Here is a 16,963-nt window from a genome sequence, read left to right on the forward strand (position 1 = left end):
TCGTGTTCCGCAACATCACTGCACCATTTGAAGTAGTTACCACCACCGTCTTCAGTACCACTTTGTAAACACAACAATCTATTCTCAGAAACAGTTCCACATAATACATAGCTGAAATCAATCATACCTTATACTTCGAGAATCCCCAAAGTTGCTTCCCACGATTCTTCATAGTTTTAGCAGTTCTCAACACACATCTCTCTCCACAGTGACAAATCGGTGAACACACATTAGGGTTCTCCTTCCGCCACACATTGCAGCTCGACGAACAACATGAATGATCCTTGGACATCGTCTTAGAACAAGTTCGTTCAGCACCCACTTGCGTCGCACAGAAACACCCTCCAACAATAAACTAAACAAGGTCCAAGACCAACCTCGCTCTCCTCAGACACACATTTAAATTAGGGATTTCAGTGTTCCAATTTAGGGATTTATTGAAATCCCAATTAATTTTGATTTTGTTTCCCCAAACGTTGTGTTTTCAATGATTCAGTAATTCAATGGAAGTTATCCAACTCAATACATCATACTCTGCCACGTCAGTAAAACTTATTAATATCACCCTACCACGCACAATATTTTTAAACGTCATTCACCCAAATTAACGGCAATGTCTAAATTGATGAAATTTTCATATTTAGGAACCTAATTGAAAGATAAAACACTATTAAATTAAATATTAAAAACCCTTTTCTCCAATTTTATAGATTTGATTTCATCTATATTGGATACCTTTATTTGTTTGAATCAGAACTAATTCTAATATCTATACATTAACAATTCAATATACACAGATATAGACCACATATCTACTTATCTTCTATGTACCTCCTTATCTTATTTTTTCATACAATTTAGAATACTCGAATGGTCGATTCTTTTTTTTTTGTTTTTGCTGAAATAAAAAGAAAATAAACAATCCATTTATTCATATACAATTGATATAACTAAAACGAATCTAGTGGCTAGAAAAAATCATTCTTTTAATTTCATATAGAATTAGACATTTACTTAGAAATATGGAATTCCTTAAGATTTACTAAAATAGATCTATTTCCTAAAATTTATATTTCTTCAAATTTACTTGAGAAAATGCTCAAGTAGCATAGATGTTCTAAATTATTAAACTTTTTATTATTAGATAACAATAACATTAGCTGCAAAACATTACCCTTATTCCACTCGCACCAACAACTTAAGGGTGTTTATTCTCCCTTCGCTCTTCGTTTTTGCTTTCTCTCGCGCTCAAAGCACAACACAGAACTATGAACGCTTCAAGGATGCTGCTGTCGTCTCCACTATCGAGCTGCCACGTGGTGCGCGGGAAGCTTTTTCCGGAGTCAATTAGAAGGCGCAGTTGTTGTTCTCCTCCGCCGCTGAAAATAGCGAGCATGGCGAAGGATGGCAGCGACGCCAGCAGCAACGGCGGCATCATTGAAAAAGTAGCCATAGGAGGTGGATTGATCTCAACCCCAGTAATCGCTTGGTCTCTCTACACTCTCAAAACAACCGGTTGCGGTTTGCCCCCCGGTCCAGGTGGCTCGATCGGTGCCCTGGAAGGAGTGAGCTACCTGGTTGTTGTGGGCATAGTGGGTTGGTCACTCTACACTAAAGCCAAAACCGGTTCTGGACTTCCCAACGGTCCTTTTGGTTTGTTGGGTGCTGTTGAAGGCCTTTCCTTTTTGTCTTTGCTTGCCATTGTGGTTGTCTTCGGGTTGCAGTACCTTGACAAGGGTTTCATCCCTGGTCCTCTCCCCGCAGATCAGTGTTTTGGCTAGGTTTTGCAGTAACCTTTCCATAATGTAACATGAGCCACTACAATCTTATCCTTCTACTTGTGGATAAGCTCGTAACATGTGTCTTACAATATCCTAATATGCGTCTCTATTTTCCTTTTAAGACTTCAGAGCATAAAATGGAAATTAATTGTTTGTGTTTTTCTTTAGGATTATACTCCCTTGTTCACAACCACATAAAATAGGCAAAAAAAAATGTTCAGTTTAAGAGGATGGAGATGGTTTTTGAATACAAAATTTACACGTTTATGTTTAATTTGTTCTGTGTAGAACGAAATGACTTGTTTTTAAACGAAGGTGTAAAGAATGGACCCAGCAAAGAACGAAATTTGTCCATATTTTTTTTCAAAGAAGTTACTAGTTCTTGTGTTTTGGGTTAAACACGGCTAAGATTCTGTCGTTATGTTTTCATATACATAAATTAGTCTTCAAACTTTTAAAAAACACAACTTTAGTCTCTCTTACTTTCAAAAACATGATTATATTTTAGAATGAAGAGACTAATGACCTGTTTAGCGAAAGTTTTCCTCCTCTGACCTGTGTTCAATGTTCAATATCTTGTTAAAAGCTGTGTTCAAACATATCTAGAGTATTATCTCAAAAAGGGGATAAATAGGGAAAAAAGAAGGGTTAACATTGCTAATATGCTATAAATGGGATTGTGGGATAGTTAACAATGCGAAAAATATATATTAAGTAGTGTAGTAATTTATGGTGATTTACTTCTCATACTGAAATAAAGCCTATTAAAGTTTAAAATGTTATTTTTAGTGAATATATGCAAGTGTTTTTGGTAAGGTATTTCAAGGTAAAATGTGGTATGAGTGAGCAGAATCCTGTAAGGGAATTATGGCCGAACATGGGATAACAGAAGGAAGACCAGCCAAAAATGGTAAAAGCTATAACTGATTCAAACTAAGCAAAAGGTGGCAGAGAGAAATGCATTGATTGAGAAAAACATAGGTCCTCCTTTGTAGGAGACCATTGAGGAATAACAGCAAAACCTCCTTTCGTATTATGGACTTTTTAGCATGCAACACGTTTCTCTTTTTCTTTCTGTTGAGAACCCCTGTTTTCTTCCAATCAGGTACATTTCCTCCTTGAGAAACAAAACACTTCTCCCCACGACACTTCAATCCCATAATCTAGGAACACAAATTCCATTAGTAATTCAAGATAGAAACACCAATAAACATAGTAGTAACCTGGTTTTGACTTTTCTGTAGGTTAATTGATCATTTCGCATTCATCTACATGCTTCTAACTAACATGCATTCACATTTTTTTACCATAACTCGTTAATCATTCCTACCACTTGTTCTTTTCAGGGGTCCAACCGTTTGTAGGTGGTGTTTCCGGCAACGTGCTCTTCTGGATACAAACCTTTGGCCGGAAACCATAATTATGTGCTTCATGTGAATTCTGAGATACAGTAACAATGTCTTCCTCTCCTCACAACAGTTCTCCAGATAATGAAATACCTGATGATTCCACCCCAGACAACAGCACCCCGGACAACAGCACCCCTGATGACGCTGACAACTCATCTTCAACACCATCAAATTCATCACCGCCACCATCTCCACCGCCACCTTCATCGCCACCTCCATCTCCTCCACAATCATCTTCATCTCCACCTCCGCCAACCCCATCAGAAAAGTCCTCTCCTTCCCCTCCAACATCAACCAATCCAAGCCCGCCATCACCCAATACTTCCCCACAGACACCTTCTCCACCCGCTTCATCACACTCTCCTCCCTCTTTTAAATCACCCACTCCTCCACACAAATCATTGCAACCTCCACCCGCTTCAAAAAATAGTGGCAGTGGCAGTAGCGGTAGTGGTAAACATGGAAACAGCGATAGCAGTGATCGTGGCAGCCACGATAACAGTAAAGCAATAGTTGGAGCAGTGCTTGGGGTGGGGAGCGTGCTTCTTGTTTTGGTCATCGTCTGCGTTATCTGTTCCAGGAAGAAGAAAAAGAAGAGAATGTACTATTACGGAGAGCAATCATTCGGGAAAGGTAACCAACCAAAACCGTTACAATTTCTTGCTTGGCTTTCATGCATATCATGCACAGGCACCATCAGATGATAATCAATACTAACAAATCTTTCCATGAATTTTTCATCCCACATTGCCCAAATGGTTCACTTTATTTCTTCGTTGCGACAAATAGTACCCCTGAAAACCTGCGAGAGGGGTCTCGGGGTATAAGAAATAAAAGGATACCATTTTTGTTTTTCTAACTGGAACTGTGTTTCAAAATTATGTCTGTTTGTTTGTCTCTCATCACAGTTGTATACTGCTGTTGATTTCTGATGTTCATAATTAATGGTCTCTACAGGGAATAACAACTATTACAATAGTGGGCAACACCAGGGTTATTACGGAGGTCCACACGGGGACCATGTTGTGAGGGTGCAAAACGGAATGGTTCCCGGTGGTGGTGGTGGGGGTGGGGGTGGAGGTGGTGGTGGAGGTGGGTGGGGTGCACCACCTCCTCCTATGATGCATAGCGCTGATATGAGCTCCAACTACTCGACGGGACCACCCCCTTTGCCTCCTCCCTCACCAACCCTTGCTCTAGGCCTCAAAGGTGGCACCTTTACTTATGAGGAACTATCTGCTGCCACCAATGGATTCGCTGATTCAAAACTGATAGGACAGGGTGGCTTCGGTTATGTCCACATGGGTGTGTTGCCTAACGGAAAGGAAGTGGCAGTTAAGAGTCTAAAAGCAGGAAGTGGACAGGGAGAACGAGAGTTCCAAGCTGAGATTGACATCATCAGTCGTGTCCATCATCGCCATCTTGTGTCACTCGTTGGATACTCTATTTCTGGCGGCCAGAGAATGTTGGTCTATGAATTTATTCCCAATAAAACCTTGGAATATCACCTTCATGGTAACTACTACATATATGCATTCTTTCAATCTATGTCACTTTAGCTTTCGCTTCAACTGTTGTATTTCAAATTTCATTTCAAGGACAATTGTGAAACCATAACCCTCAAGTTTACACACACACACAAACACATATATATAAGTTTAACATGAAAGAAAACCTTTTAGTGATGTAAAACAACTATAGAAATTTTCTATAGTAATGATAAACTGCAACAAAAATTTGTGCAAAGACTAAAACTTAAGGTTTTTTGAATTGGAACTAAAATTTAGAATGGGAACATTTGCAAAAAGCACTGAGTGAATACTAGTATTTAGATCTGAGACTTGTAATGCCGCTGGTGCGAGTTACTAGTGAGATTTTTCTGACTTCTTTTGCTGTGAGCACCTGCAAGCAAAATTGCTAATGTATTATATGGTTCTATTCAGGAAAGGGAAGGCCTACAATGGATTGGCCTACCAGAATGCGAATTGCGATAGGATCAGCCAAAGGACTGGCTTATCTTCATGAAGATTGTAAGAGAGTCACAACCCTCTAGATTATGATCTTTCTTTTTTTATTCATTTTATTCTGTATTTACATTTTCTTTTAAATTTTTGCTGTATCTCTTTAGGTCATCCTCGTATAATCCATCGTGATATTAAAGCTGCGAATGTCCTCATTGATGATAGCTTCGAGGCAAAGGTTCGACATAATTACATATTTTATCTATTTCATTAGTTTACATAGACAATTTACCTACTTAATTATCATCACACATGTTGCGAATCTTATGTTGTCGAGCTAATTGAGTTTGGCAACAACGCATTCATTCAGGTTGCTGATTTTGGATTGGCTAAGTTGACCACCGATAATAATACTCATGTATCGACTCGAGTCATGGGAACTTTCGGGTTATTTCTCATCACCATATGGTTTCATCCCTGTAAAAACTTCAATAAAGAAATGGTTTTTGCTGACGATATGCATGCTGACACAGGTACCTAGCCCCAGAATATGCATCAAGTGGAAAATTGACTGAGAAGTCTGACGTTTTCTCATTTGGGGTCATGCTATTGGAGCTCATAACTGGGAGGCGACCTGTGGATCACACAAGTGCCATGGACGACAGCTTAGTAGATTGGGTTGGTATCATCTTCATCTAAGACTCCATCATTTTTCCTATAACATTTTTTTTTTTCTGGTTGAACTAATTACAACTTTTGGGAACCTATGAACCTAGGCTCGACCACTACTGAATCGTGGATTGGAAGAGGATGGCAACTTTGGAGAGTTGGTTGATCCATTCTTGGAGGGAAACTACAATCCTCAAGAATTGGCTAGGATGGCAGCTTGTGCTGCTGCTAGCATTCGACATTCTTCCAAGAAACGTGCAAAAATGAGCCAGGTATGTATGAGTCATACAGAGATCACATCAACGTTGATTAATGCCATATAAGTGAACAAAACAAAATAAAACGTTCCCTTTTATAGTGACTAATTGGATTCATATTCGATTAAAGTACATAATTTAGTTACTTACGAGTTTATGTGCAGATTGTAAGAATATTGGAAGGAGATGTGTCGCTGGATGATTTGAAAGATGGGATGAAGACAGGGCAGAGTACTGTTTTCAATTCTTCATCTGGGTCAGATCAGTATGATACAATGCAGTACAATGCAGACATGGAAAAGTTTAGAAAGGCAGTGTTTTCTAGCCAGGAATTTGGCACGAGCAGTGGTGGCTCTAGTAGTGAAGTGAGCCAGAAACAGAGGCTTTAGATTGCGGAACTGATGAGATTACTTACCAATTGTAGCAGAAACGAAGTGACCAGTTACTGCATTTTATTGTTTGATTGGCATGCGTGCATGGGAAGTGAGGTCTCAATTTGTAGACAACTAAACTGAGCTTGGTGCCTTCAACCGTTTCAGGGTGCGTTTGATGAGGCCTAAGGTCAATGTAATGTTATGTGGCTTGCATCTTTTGTTCAATGTTTTATGTCCTTTGATGTAAGAGCACATGTATGGAATGGAGTCTTGAACATAAATATAACCCTTATCATTGATGCAATGTTTATTGTATTTGTTTCACCCAGGTTGTGGTGATTGTAGGCCTTTCAAGTACTTAATTCTTTTATTTTATTTTTCTTCTGTTTCTTTCAGGAAGGTAGTAGGCCTTAAAAATATATTATATTGTTGTTTCTGATAGAAGAAATATTCAATTTCATTTATGAAAATTTGAGGAGTAATGATTTTTAAATGGGTCTATGAAATTTTGTTCATAAGGTAGAACTTTCAACAGAAGTTCACATCAGTACTTAGATGTCACAATGATATATTTCACACTCACTCTTGTATATAACTCCTATGTATGACACTTAAATGATTCTTATGTAATTTATCCATTTGTATTTAAATCCTTCTCTTAATTTTGAATTTGTCTATTATTAAATAGAAAACACTAAAACATTGACAAAACCTAAAAAATGGACTACCAATATGGGAACACAAGTCCTCATAGTTCAACATGAGAAGAGGATGAAGAAACATTTTATATATTTAGATTCTCATTGCACCAAATGCATTTGAGATTTGTTAGTTTGTAAGACAATATGTGAATGGCAAAGAGTGATGAACACCAATGAGTTTTTACAATATTAAAATGCTATTGGTTTTCAAGAAAATAAAATAGTAATTTTATAAATTGATTACACTTATGTTATTGTTAAAACTATTTAACATATACGGAGGTTATTTTGTATAAATATGACTTAGTTAGTATTACCAAATTGTATAACAAAAAAATTACTAGTTAAGCAAATGTTCAATATCACTTAGCAACAATAATACTAATAACTTTCTTAGACATTCACATGTAGGAACGATTTTAAAGAGAGATAAACTAATATTAAATGTTTCATATTTTCTTACATTTATAAGAAATATAACACAACCTTTTATATAAGATACACAAAATAATAAAAAAAGAGAAACAAAAATGAGAAAAATACTTAAGTTTCCTAATAATCCATATACAAAGAAAATAAATAAGGAATGTTTTGAAATCATAAGACTCAACAACCAATTTGATTTAATTCTTTTAATTTACTGAAAGAAGAGTTTTATGCTGTAGTATTTACTTTTATAATAAATTTCTGTAATAGACCTAATTTGAAGTTTATTAAGATATTAACTACACTACTTTTTTTTTGTTATTTTTCATTATTCTTTTATTTATTTTCTCTTACAGTTTTTCTAGTACAATTTATTGTTTGTGTAGTAGCCTATTAGTATTCCACAATAAACAAGGTGCACGGAATGGTGTTGTGTTTGTGCTAAATTTAAACCATGGTCAACAGAAATTGATAGTATAAATTTCAAAGGAGTCATGTAATGAATTGAGTTAGAATTTTCTGAATAATTCACCGCCAAAGACAAAATTTTAATGTCAATTCATATTTTATAGAAATGTTTATGCTTAAAAAACAAAAGAATACAAATAACATCAATTCTGGTAAAGAAAATAGTCTACCGTGAATCATATGACATGGTTCAATATATTTGTTAAATATTTACGTATATTTTAAAAGTCTAAGGTTTTCTGTTCGTCAACGCTTTTTTTTTCTTTTGTTAAATTAGAAGGTTATTTGTCAAAATTAGTGAACATTCCTCAAGTAATTAATTCGTATTAAATATAATTATTTATATTTTTATAACACATATGAATTTATAGTTTTCAAAATAAATTTTAAACTTATAATAATGTAATTATAATTTAATTAGTAATAATCATTGTTCTAAACTAATCAGTGTTAATAATAATTTCATAGTTCTAAACTAATCAGTGTTAATAATAATTTCATAGTATTCACAAACAAATAAATATTTATTGTTCGGTCTCTTATATAAATCTGACTGTAGAGGTTCTTATGCTACATTTAATTCACAAGTAACATCAAAATATTATTTATATTTATGAAAACATTTATTTATTACACATTTTAATTACATGAAAATAATTATTTTGCCAAAGTATTTTCCGGATTATCTATTAGAGAAATTAACATGGGGGTATTATAATTACAAGTAAAAAAAACGCAGTCAAAACCCTCTTAGCGAACGCCACGTGTTAAGCAAAGGAAGTGTGAGATTCAAAAAGTGGAAGACAGGTGTGCATCGCAGATTGGACGAACGATTTGACGGTAGAGTAAAACTGAAATTTTCTAAGTTTCGTGCCACTTCTCTGCATGCACCAGTCATCTTCAACCTTCTGAAATCTCCTCCTTCTCTCTAAAAACTCTTTATTCTCTCTACAAAATCTCACCCTTTCTCTTCTCTGATCACCACTCAGGCACCGTTGAAGCACTCCCGACGTCAAGAGCTTTAGTGTAAACCGATTGGTTTATGATTCTGAGTCGGTGAGTCTCTTTTTCTCTAGTACGTTCGGTTACGTCTTGCATGCAACTATTTGGTTCTGGTCGTCTGAGTGGGTGGTAGTAGTTTGAGTGTTTCTGGTTTTTCTCTGTAGTTCAGTATCCCTAACAACGTGATCGTCGAACGTTAGTTCTGTGGTAGAGGGAAGTTTTATTCTGATTCGTTTGAGCGGTCGTCTACATGTCGAGGTAAGGGAAGCTTATATAATTTAATTGTATGTTCGTTTTTACGTTCGTTGCTAATGAATCCATGTTTGTTGAGTGGCTGAATGTATATGAAGTATGATTGTTGATATGTTTTGACTATATGAAGTATGATTATTTACTATGATATGGATGTTTGATTTTATGAAAATAGATGTTGAGAGATGAAATGATATAAAGAATTCTAGTATGAAATTTCCCTATGAAAGTGTACGTTCGTCACTGAACGGTCCTTGACCGTTCGATTTTTCTAGTGAACTTAGTTGAAATTGGATTCTTTCATTTGGGAAGAATCCTAGTTGAGGACGAGCGTCTTCGTCTTCGTTTCGTAATACTGTGCATGAGCGTTCGACCAAGCGTAGTTATTCCTTGGTATTCGGTTATAAACTTAAGTATATCTATATGTATTTGTATATTTTCGTTTGTTCTTAAACACTACTCAAAAATGATATCTTATTATATTTATCAAGTCTTTCTCCTATAAGTTTAGTAGTGTTCGGTCTTACACCAAACGCTCGTACTAAGTAGGGCTCGGTCTTCCACCAAGCGCTCGTGCTGAGTAAGTGCTCGGTCTTACATCAGGTACTCATTCTCCTTTTTGAAATATACATATACATATACATACATACATACATACATATATATATATATATATATATATATATATATATATATATATATATATATAAGAACGTTCGTTCAAACTCAATAGGGTTCGTCATTTTCGGTGCTCGATCTTCGACTGACATTCTGATTGTTCTTGATGTTTAACTCATTCAAAAGCTAAGTATATTTATTGACGTTCAGTTTATTCACCTGATTCAATTATTTACCCTCATTTGAGGTTTTCACAATGTCTGTCTTAAATTGGTTTCAGCCTAGAGTCTTGTTATTCGGCCTAGGCCTATTAGCGTTCGGTCTAACTCGGGAGTCAGTTCATTCAATTGGCTCACCTAGTAAATAAATGTTTGATTCCTAATCGTTCTTGAGAACTATTATGTTAATCACTCCCTTTCTTAAAGCCAATGATTCCATCTCTCGGTTTTGATCCGTTTGGAACTGGAGACCTTTGGTCTCACTCCAAGCGTTCGGTCTGGTTCAGGCTTGATGTTTAACGTTCGGTATTTGGTATCCTTAGGGATCTTTGTACGAAGGGTTCAATTGAGATTATTAATAATGAAAGATGAATAAAATATGATATGGATGAAATGTTTTGGATTATGGACGAGCGTTTCGGGGAGGAATAACTCATGAATGTATATTGGAAAGTGGTAAGGTATGAATGTGGGCATGCTAAGCTGACGGTTCATCCTGATATTCCGTGATTACTCGTTTCTCACGTAGAGAAAGGTAAGTCATGCGTGGGAATGACAGGAGGTCCTAGTCCTTATGGTTAATTTGGACAGATAGGACTAACCTCGGGTGGCAGCTGTTGAGGGTATCCCAGTTACTACATCACCCGGGTGCACGAACGTCGTAGCTACACAAAATTCATATAGTCCGGACAGTCAGAGTCTAGTATTAGGCTTTGCATGTAAGAGTGAATGAAATGATCTTGTTTATGTGGATTGTGTGAAATACATGTTGATGATTAAATTGAATTACATAAGCTTACCCTATTTTCCTGTCTTGTCCGTTTTGTATGTTTGGTATGTGTCCTTCTGTTGCAATGATCATCCGTGTGGATGTGAGCAGAAGGAGAAGCGTTGCTGGAAGAAACGTTGGTAGAAGAAGAAAATTTGATAGAAGTGGAAGTTAAGGTCGAACAGTAGAAGCGTTCGGTCAGTTATTGATTTTCTTGGAATGACCGTTCGGTATAGGTCTGTTGTAAACCGTTCAGCTTAGTTGTATCTAGGGTGCTGTTTTAACTTAGTTATGTTGTAAGGTCGTTCGGCCACAACCGTACATCCTACTCTTTTGTAAGACTGATTTGTAATATTATTAAATTGTGATGTTCCTATTATATGGTTTTTACCCTGTATTTTTGGAATGTTACGTGAAATATTTATACTTTCTATGTTCCAAAGTAAGTGTAGCTTTAACAATGCAAACAAACAAAAAATTCAAAATGAGTGATATTTTTTCTTTCAACTAAAACATTTTTTTTTATACTATCTCACACATTAACTACTTTATATTTTTATTTCAAGTAACGCATTAAAAAAAATCAGTTTTTCTTTTTTTAAAAAGTGAAATATTTATTATCGCTGTTATACATTTATGTATTGAATAGTCTAAGATAAAATCCCAATATAAAATTGAACATAAAACCCTACCATACCTGGAAGTGGACATAAACAACCAAGGGCGGAGGCAGTGAGAAGAAAGTAGCAAGATCCCGGTACCGTTCGATCTTTCATCCAACGGGGCGGGGCAGAACTTGGATCGGATCTTTTTCTTATATTACATGCATTCGTCTCCCTGATTTGGTTTTTTATACCCTCACATCACAACACACTCTCTCATCTGCGCAATCCCATGGGGGACTTCAACAGCAACAACAACAACGATGCCTTCATGCGCAACCAAAACGCCGCCGTTCAGGCTCGCACCAAAGCCCAGAACCGTTCCAACGTCCTTCAGCTCAAACTGGTCTCTTCCTTCCCAATCCTCTCTTCCAATTTCTCTTCTCTGTATACCAATTTTCGATTCGTGACCATAGCTAGGGTTTGTTATACTTATCTAATTCCCGTGTTTTTGTTATTATCGGAGATTCAGATTGGACAGAGTCATCCGACTGGTCTCACAGCGAACCTGCTGAAGCTCTTCGAGCCTAGGCCTCCTTTGGAGTACAAACCGCCGCCCGAGAAACGGAAATGTCCACCGTTGACAGGTTTTGTAAACGATTCCGTTTGCTTTGGTTGGTTCTATTTGTGTGTTGTGTTCGTATTAATTGATATATTTCTCTTACATTTTTCAAGGGATGGCACAATTTGTGAGCAAATTTGCTGAGCCTGGGGATCCAGAATACGCTCCACCTGTTCCAGAAACCGAAACTCCTGTACTGTTTAGTTCATTTTCGATTCTGATAAGTAGTTTATGTGTTTATGTTTTATTTACTTTATGTAAGCGTTTGATTGTTGTTGAATCTTATTATTTTGATTGGGAAGCTTCGCTTCTACTCTGAAATTTAGGGAGGGAGTGTGAAGGTTGAGCCTTCTTCTGAATGGTGTCTGTGATTTGTCTATTGCTTCACCGAGAGCTTGTTGGGATGAAAATTTACCATGACGATTAGTTTGTAACAAATGTTAATGTGGAGTGCTGGGACAGATTTAATTGAGTGTTAAGATTGCATGGTTTGAATAAATTCGATCTATTTTTTGCTTATGACGTATGGTTTAGGTTTTAAATGCATGGTTACTTTGTGGAGTAATCATTTTATATTCTTTGCCTTCGTGATCTTTTCTGTGTGGTAAATTTCTGTCATTTGTGGTAGTGTTTTGAAAAATCATTTTAGACTAGGTGTTAGACGGCAGAAAAATTATTTTAGATTGTGGTTTTGATCCATTTTGCTGGTGTAGGCACAAAAAAGAGCCAGAATACACAAGCTAAGACTAGAAAAGGGAGCTGCAAAGGCTGCTGAAGAGCTTGAGAAATGTGATGAGTCCCTTATTGTGAATATGTTAATATGTCTTTATTTATGTTCTCTGGATGCCATTCTTATATTGGCTGCTTTGCAGATGATCCTCATAATGATCCAAATGTGTCTGGAGATCCATACAAGACATTGTTTGTGGCTAAACTTGTAAGTCGGATTTTCCAATGTAGTATTGGTTTGCCACTTTATCAGCATATATAACTTATTGTTGCTATATTCAAACAGAGTTACGAGACCACTGAAAGCAGAATCAAAAGGGAGTTCGAGTCATATGGTCCAATCAAACGGGTAGGTATTTTGAATATCCCCAAGGGTATTTGGTAAGAGCTCATTCATAGTTTCATAGTTATATCTTCTGTTTTCGTAAGTATGTATATTTTACCAACCTTCAAAATATCTTTCTCAATTATATAATTCTATATGTATATCTATGTATACCTTGAACAACAAAGTTCAAGCTATTTTGATAATATTTTTTAATTGGATATTCGTATTGATTAGTCTTGTGGTTGACCAGCTATTAATTTCAAGGTATGATTATCTGGAGAATGTGATTGTTGAACTGTATAGCTTGTCATGATGCTAATCAATCTTGTATAACTGTTATCCTGTTCTGTCCAAAGATTTTAGGATACGAATTACGCATCTTCCTCATTAAATTTATCATCAATGATGGTGAGCGACTTTGCAATGGTAACAACTGTATTTTAGTGGCACCACTAATTACCATATAATGGATTTCATGTATTGGTTTCTTTATTAGTTTCAACTCAGTCCCTCTGTTAATTTATGTGGATCAAGAGATCTTATTAGGGTATGGGTCTATCTAGGAATTATGTTATCAGTAGGTATAGTATCTAAAAATACATCCATGGTAAGGGTGTGGACTTCTTATTATGCAAATGATAAATTGTTCTAAAATTTCAACCAATCCGGACTCAAGTTCAAGTGCTTCCATCTGCTGTTAACTGAACATTTAGTTGAGCAGAGCAGTGATGTCCCTCGTTCCTTTTGGCCTTTGTTTTCAAGCAAGAAAAGGAGACTGACTTCTGTTATTTTCTGCACTGGGTAACATATTGGGAGTATTGCATTCTTTTCCTCTTCTGTTTAATTTCTTAGCTAGTATGTTTTTGATGTTGCTAAATTTTATTCTTGGCTGAGGCTAGAGTATCTATCAAAAAAATCAGCAATTGAGAAGATGTCATGGTATTTCCTATATTACCTATAGTTGTTTTTTCTTTTAAAATTAATATCCCTGGTAAGGGGAACTAGTCACCAACTGGTTAATTGGCCCCAAATACATCAGTTTTTCTGCAACTATTGCTGGTGGTGATTCATCTCTCGATGGGAGCTGTGTGATTTAAAGGTGAGCACGGCTAATTAGGCACAGTGCCTGTCTGCCGTGCCATTTAAGAATATACCATTAGTCCTTTTTTTGGTAGTAATGTCAATTTTTAAGTGAGGGAGTGTTGTTTATTATATTTTCTTTGCAGCTGAAGACCAAAATTCTCTTTTCTGACTGGTCTTTTTTCTATTTTCTTATGTTATAGGTTCGATTAGTTGCTGACAAAGAGACTAATAAGCCCAAGGGTTATGCTTTCATTGAGTTTCTGCATACAAGAGACATGAAAGGTTGACAGAGATTAATTAATTTGTTCATTTCAATATGGCTTTAAATTCACATCCGTGGTTCATTTTGCAGCTGCTTACAAACAAGCTGATGGTAGGAAAATCGATGGTAGAAGGGTGCTCGTTGATGTTGAGCGTGGGAGGACTGTTCCAAATTGGAGACCTCGCCGCCTGGGTGGTGGGCTTGGTACTACTAGAGTTGGGGGTGAAGAAGTTAATCAACGGCATTCTGGGAGGTTGATCAGCTAACTTCAATCCTTTTAATAATTGGCATTCACTGTTATCATTATCTTTTTCAAAATAACCTGCACTAGGGTAACTGACAGAAATTAAACTTCTATTGACTGTTTATTTGGCTTAACCAATACACAACTCATCACCCTAGGTTGCAAATGAAGCCCCTAGTTTTTTGGTTAATATTAACCCCTTGTTTCTTTGTTGAACGTGATTTGTATTGTTGATAATTTGTTGTATGCTTTGTTTTTCTGCTCAAGGGAAGCTGACATGATTTCAATTTCCAGGGAGCAACAACAGTCTCGTTCTGAAGAACCAAGAGCGCGAGAGGACCGGCATGGTGATAGGTAAGGAACATCAAATGATGTCCATACAAATAATTGTTTCATATTCGAGAAGGTTCTGTTGTTTCCCTTCATTAAGTGATGTTCGTACAATTCTGAACTTTTAAGTAATGTTCTTTCATAGTATATTTTGCAAGTCACTTACTTTGATTACTGTTGGGCCGAGATAATTTAGGGACAGGGAAGTATCACGTGAAAAAGGTAGGGATAGAGATCGGGAGCGATCTCGGGAGCATTCTCATGAAAGGGTCAGGGATCGTGATTATAGAGAGGATAGACACCACAGAGACAGAGACAGGACAAGAGACAGGGATAGGGAAAGAGACAGAGATCGTGGACGTGATCGAGATAGGGCACGGGATCGCGATAGGGATAGGGACCGTGATCGACACCGTGAAAGGGATAGAGACTATGATGTCGGGGACACAGATCGACGTTCACGTGATAGGGAGTCTGAATATGATCGTGTGGAATCTAAACATGAGAGGGACCAACATGGAGAAAGGAACCGTGAGTATGAGCCTGAGGATGAGCGTGGTAGGCATAGCCAGTACGAGCATGGACGTCGACATGCAGACCCTGATCATGACCCTGAGCAGTATGACCACTACCATGGAGATGACCGTGGTGATCATTACAATCAGTATCATGACCATGATAGGATGGAAGATGACTACCATGTAGGGCGTGCAACATCTGAATCACATGAAAAGGAGAAAAGTCATGGTACAGACCGTGAATATCGTCGCACAGAGAGATCTCATTCCCGGGAGTATGATTACTAGGAATTGGGGTCCCCTGGTAATTGTTGTGTGATCATTGGACCATAAAAAGGGCACAGTAGCCGCTGCTATCCATATTTGAAAACTTGAATACTGCATCTTTCGAGTCGTTTGCTTCTGTTTGTGAACGTGGACTTGGACATCTAGTGTTGGTATTTTGTTTTGAGCTTTGTGTTTTCTTCTGACATTTTATGAAATCAACATAGGATTTTCTGGTTCATTTGTTATGGGAAACAATTTGTGCGGCTTCCGAGTTTTCTGTGGACTTGGACATCAAATGTTGGTATCTATCTTTGGATTTATGTTGCTTTCTTCTGACATTTTTGGGAAGTGAAACACAGGATTTTCTGGTTATTTTTTAGGAAACCATTTTTCAGCTTCGAAGTTTCCTGTGGTCACTTATAAATGATTGGAGCTTATGTCTACAATACAGAGCTTCCAGCATTATTTGTCAGTTTTCTTTACGTTGGATGCCAAATAATTTGTTTATCTCAATACATTACTTGATTATGTGATAGAACTTCCATGATTATTTGAGGTTGATCGTTTGATTCGGTTTATGCTTTGAATTTGGAAAGCTAACGCCACGGAAATGAATAGATTTTGGATGTTTCTTCTTGCAGTTTCTAAGGAGAATTGTTATGAGTGTGCATCGCTAACTGGAAACTTTATTTTCATCGATGAGAAGTGTATGTTAGGAATGAAACAGCTCAAGCAAGTAAGCTGCGGCATACCATAGAGACCATAAAAGTTTGAACTGCCTTGAGTTACCTGAGAATAAAAGGAAACTAAAATAATAGTTTATTTGAACTGAACTAATAAACAAGTTGGACAAAATAAACCGAATTCTTTCAGTTTATTGTAATTTCGAACTAAATTGCCTTGACTTTACTGCAGAATACAGCAAAATTTTCAGATCTATGTAGTCACTGCAAATGGTGCATAATCCTACATAAATTGTTCAGATATTTTGAGACACTGCGGATGGTTTTGATAGAGGAGTTTCTACAAAACATTTAATTGCTCTAACAGTTGCATCTTTAGATCTTTCGAGT

At 36.7% G+C, this 16,963-nt stretch overlaps 3 protein-coding genes across 4 annotated transcripts; all 3 read left to right on the forward strand.

Annotated features, from left to right (window-relative positions):
* The first annotated feature begins 1,127 nt into the window (after positions 1 to 1,127).
* On the forward strand, positions 1,128 to 1,948 carry LOC124824414 (anti-muellerian hormone type-2 receptor). The gene has a single exon (XM_047296842.2). The coding sequence runs from the start codon at positions 1,269 to 1,271 to the stop codon at positions 1,779 to 1,781; it is 513 nt and encodes a 170-aa protein (XP_047152798.1). The 5' UTR covers positions 1,128 to 1,268; the 3' UTR covers positions 1,782 to 1,948.
* A 135-nt stretch (positions 1,949 to 2,083) lies between these two features.
* Positions 2,084 to 6,775, forward strand: LOC124824417 (proline-rich receptor-like protein kinase PERK15). Of its 2 annotated transcripts, XM_088100235.1 has the most exons (9): positions 2,084 to 2,886; positions 3,128 to 3,823; positions 4,148 to 4,705; positions 5,134 to 5,220; positions 5,319 to 5,389; positions 5,522 to 5,598; positions 5,685 to 5,829; positions 5,928 to 6,092; positions 6,242 to 6,775. In XM_088100235.1, exons 2-9 carry the CDS (start codon positions 3,238 to 3,240, stop codon positions 6,464 to 6,466), a joined length of 1,914 nt encoding a protein of 637 aa, XP_087956361.1. In that variant the 5' UTR covers positions 2,084 to 2,886; positions 3,128 to 3,237; the 3' UTR covers positions 6,467 to 6,775. The 2 variants fall into 2 exon arrangements, with proteins under 2 accessions (XP_087956361.1, XP_047152801.2); XM_047296845.2 differs by having other exon boundaries at positions 2,084 to 3,823.
* Positions 6,776 to 11,599: 4,824 nt separating this feature from the next.
* On the forward strand, positions 11,600 to 16,262 carry U1-70K (U1 small nuclear ribonucleoprotein-70K). The gene is made up of 10 exons (XM_047296840.2): positions 11,600 to 11,913; positions 12,040 to 12,154; positions 12,243 to 12,322; positions 12,843 to 12,918; positions 13,002 to 13,066; positions 13,145 to 13,207; positions 14,470 to 14,551; positions 14,622 to 14,784; positions 15,070 to 15,129; positions 15,302 to 16,262. The coding sequence occupies exons 1-10, from the start codon at positions 11,800 to 11,802 to the stop codon at positions 15,909 to 15,911; spliced, it is 1,428 nt and encodes a 475-aa protein (XP_047152796.2). The 5' UTR covers positions 11,600 to 11,799; the 3' UTR covers positions 15,912 to 16,262.
* Positions 16,263 to 16,963: the final 701 nt, after the last annotated feature.

Source organism: Vigna umbellata, chromosome 10 (genome assembly GCF_029865625.1).
Source record: "Vigna umbellata cultivar VRB3 chromosome 10, Vumbellata_1.0, whole genome shotgun sequence".
Lineage (NCBI taxonomy): Eukaryota > Viridiplantae > Streptophyta > Magnoliopsida > Fabales > Fabaceae > Vigna > Vigna umbellata.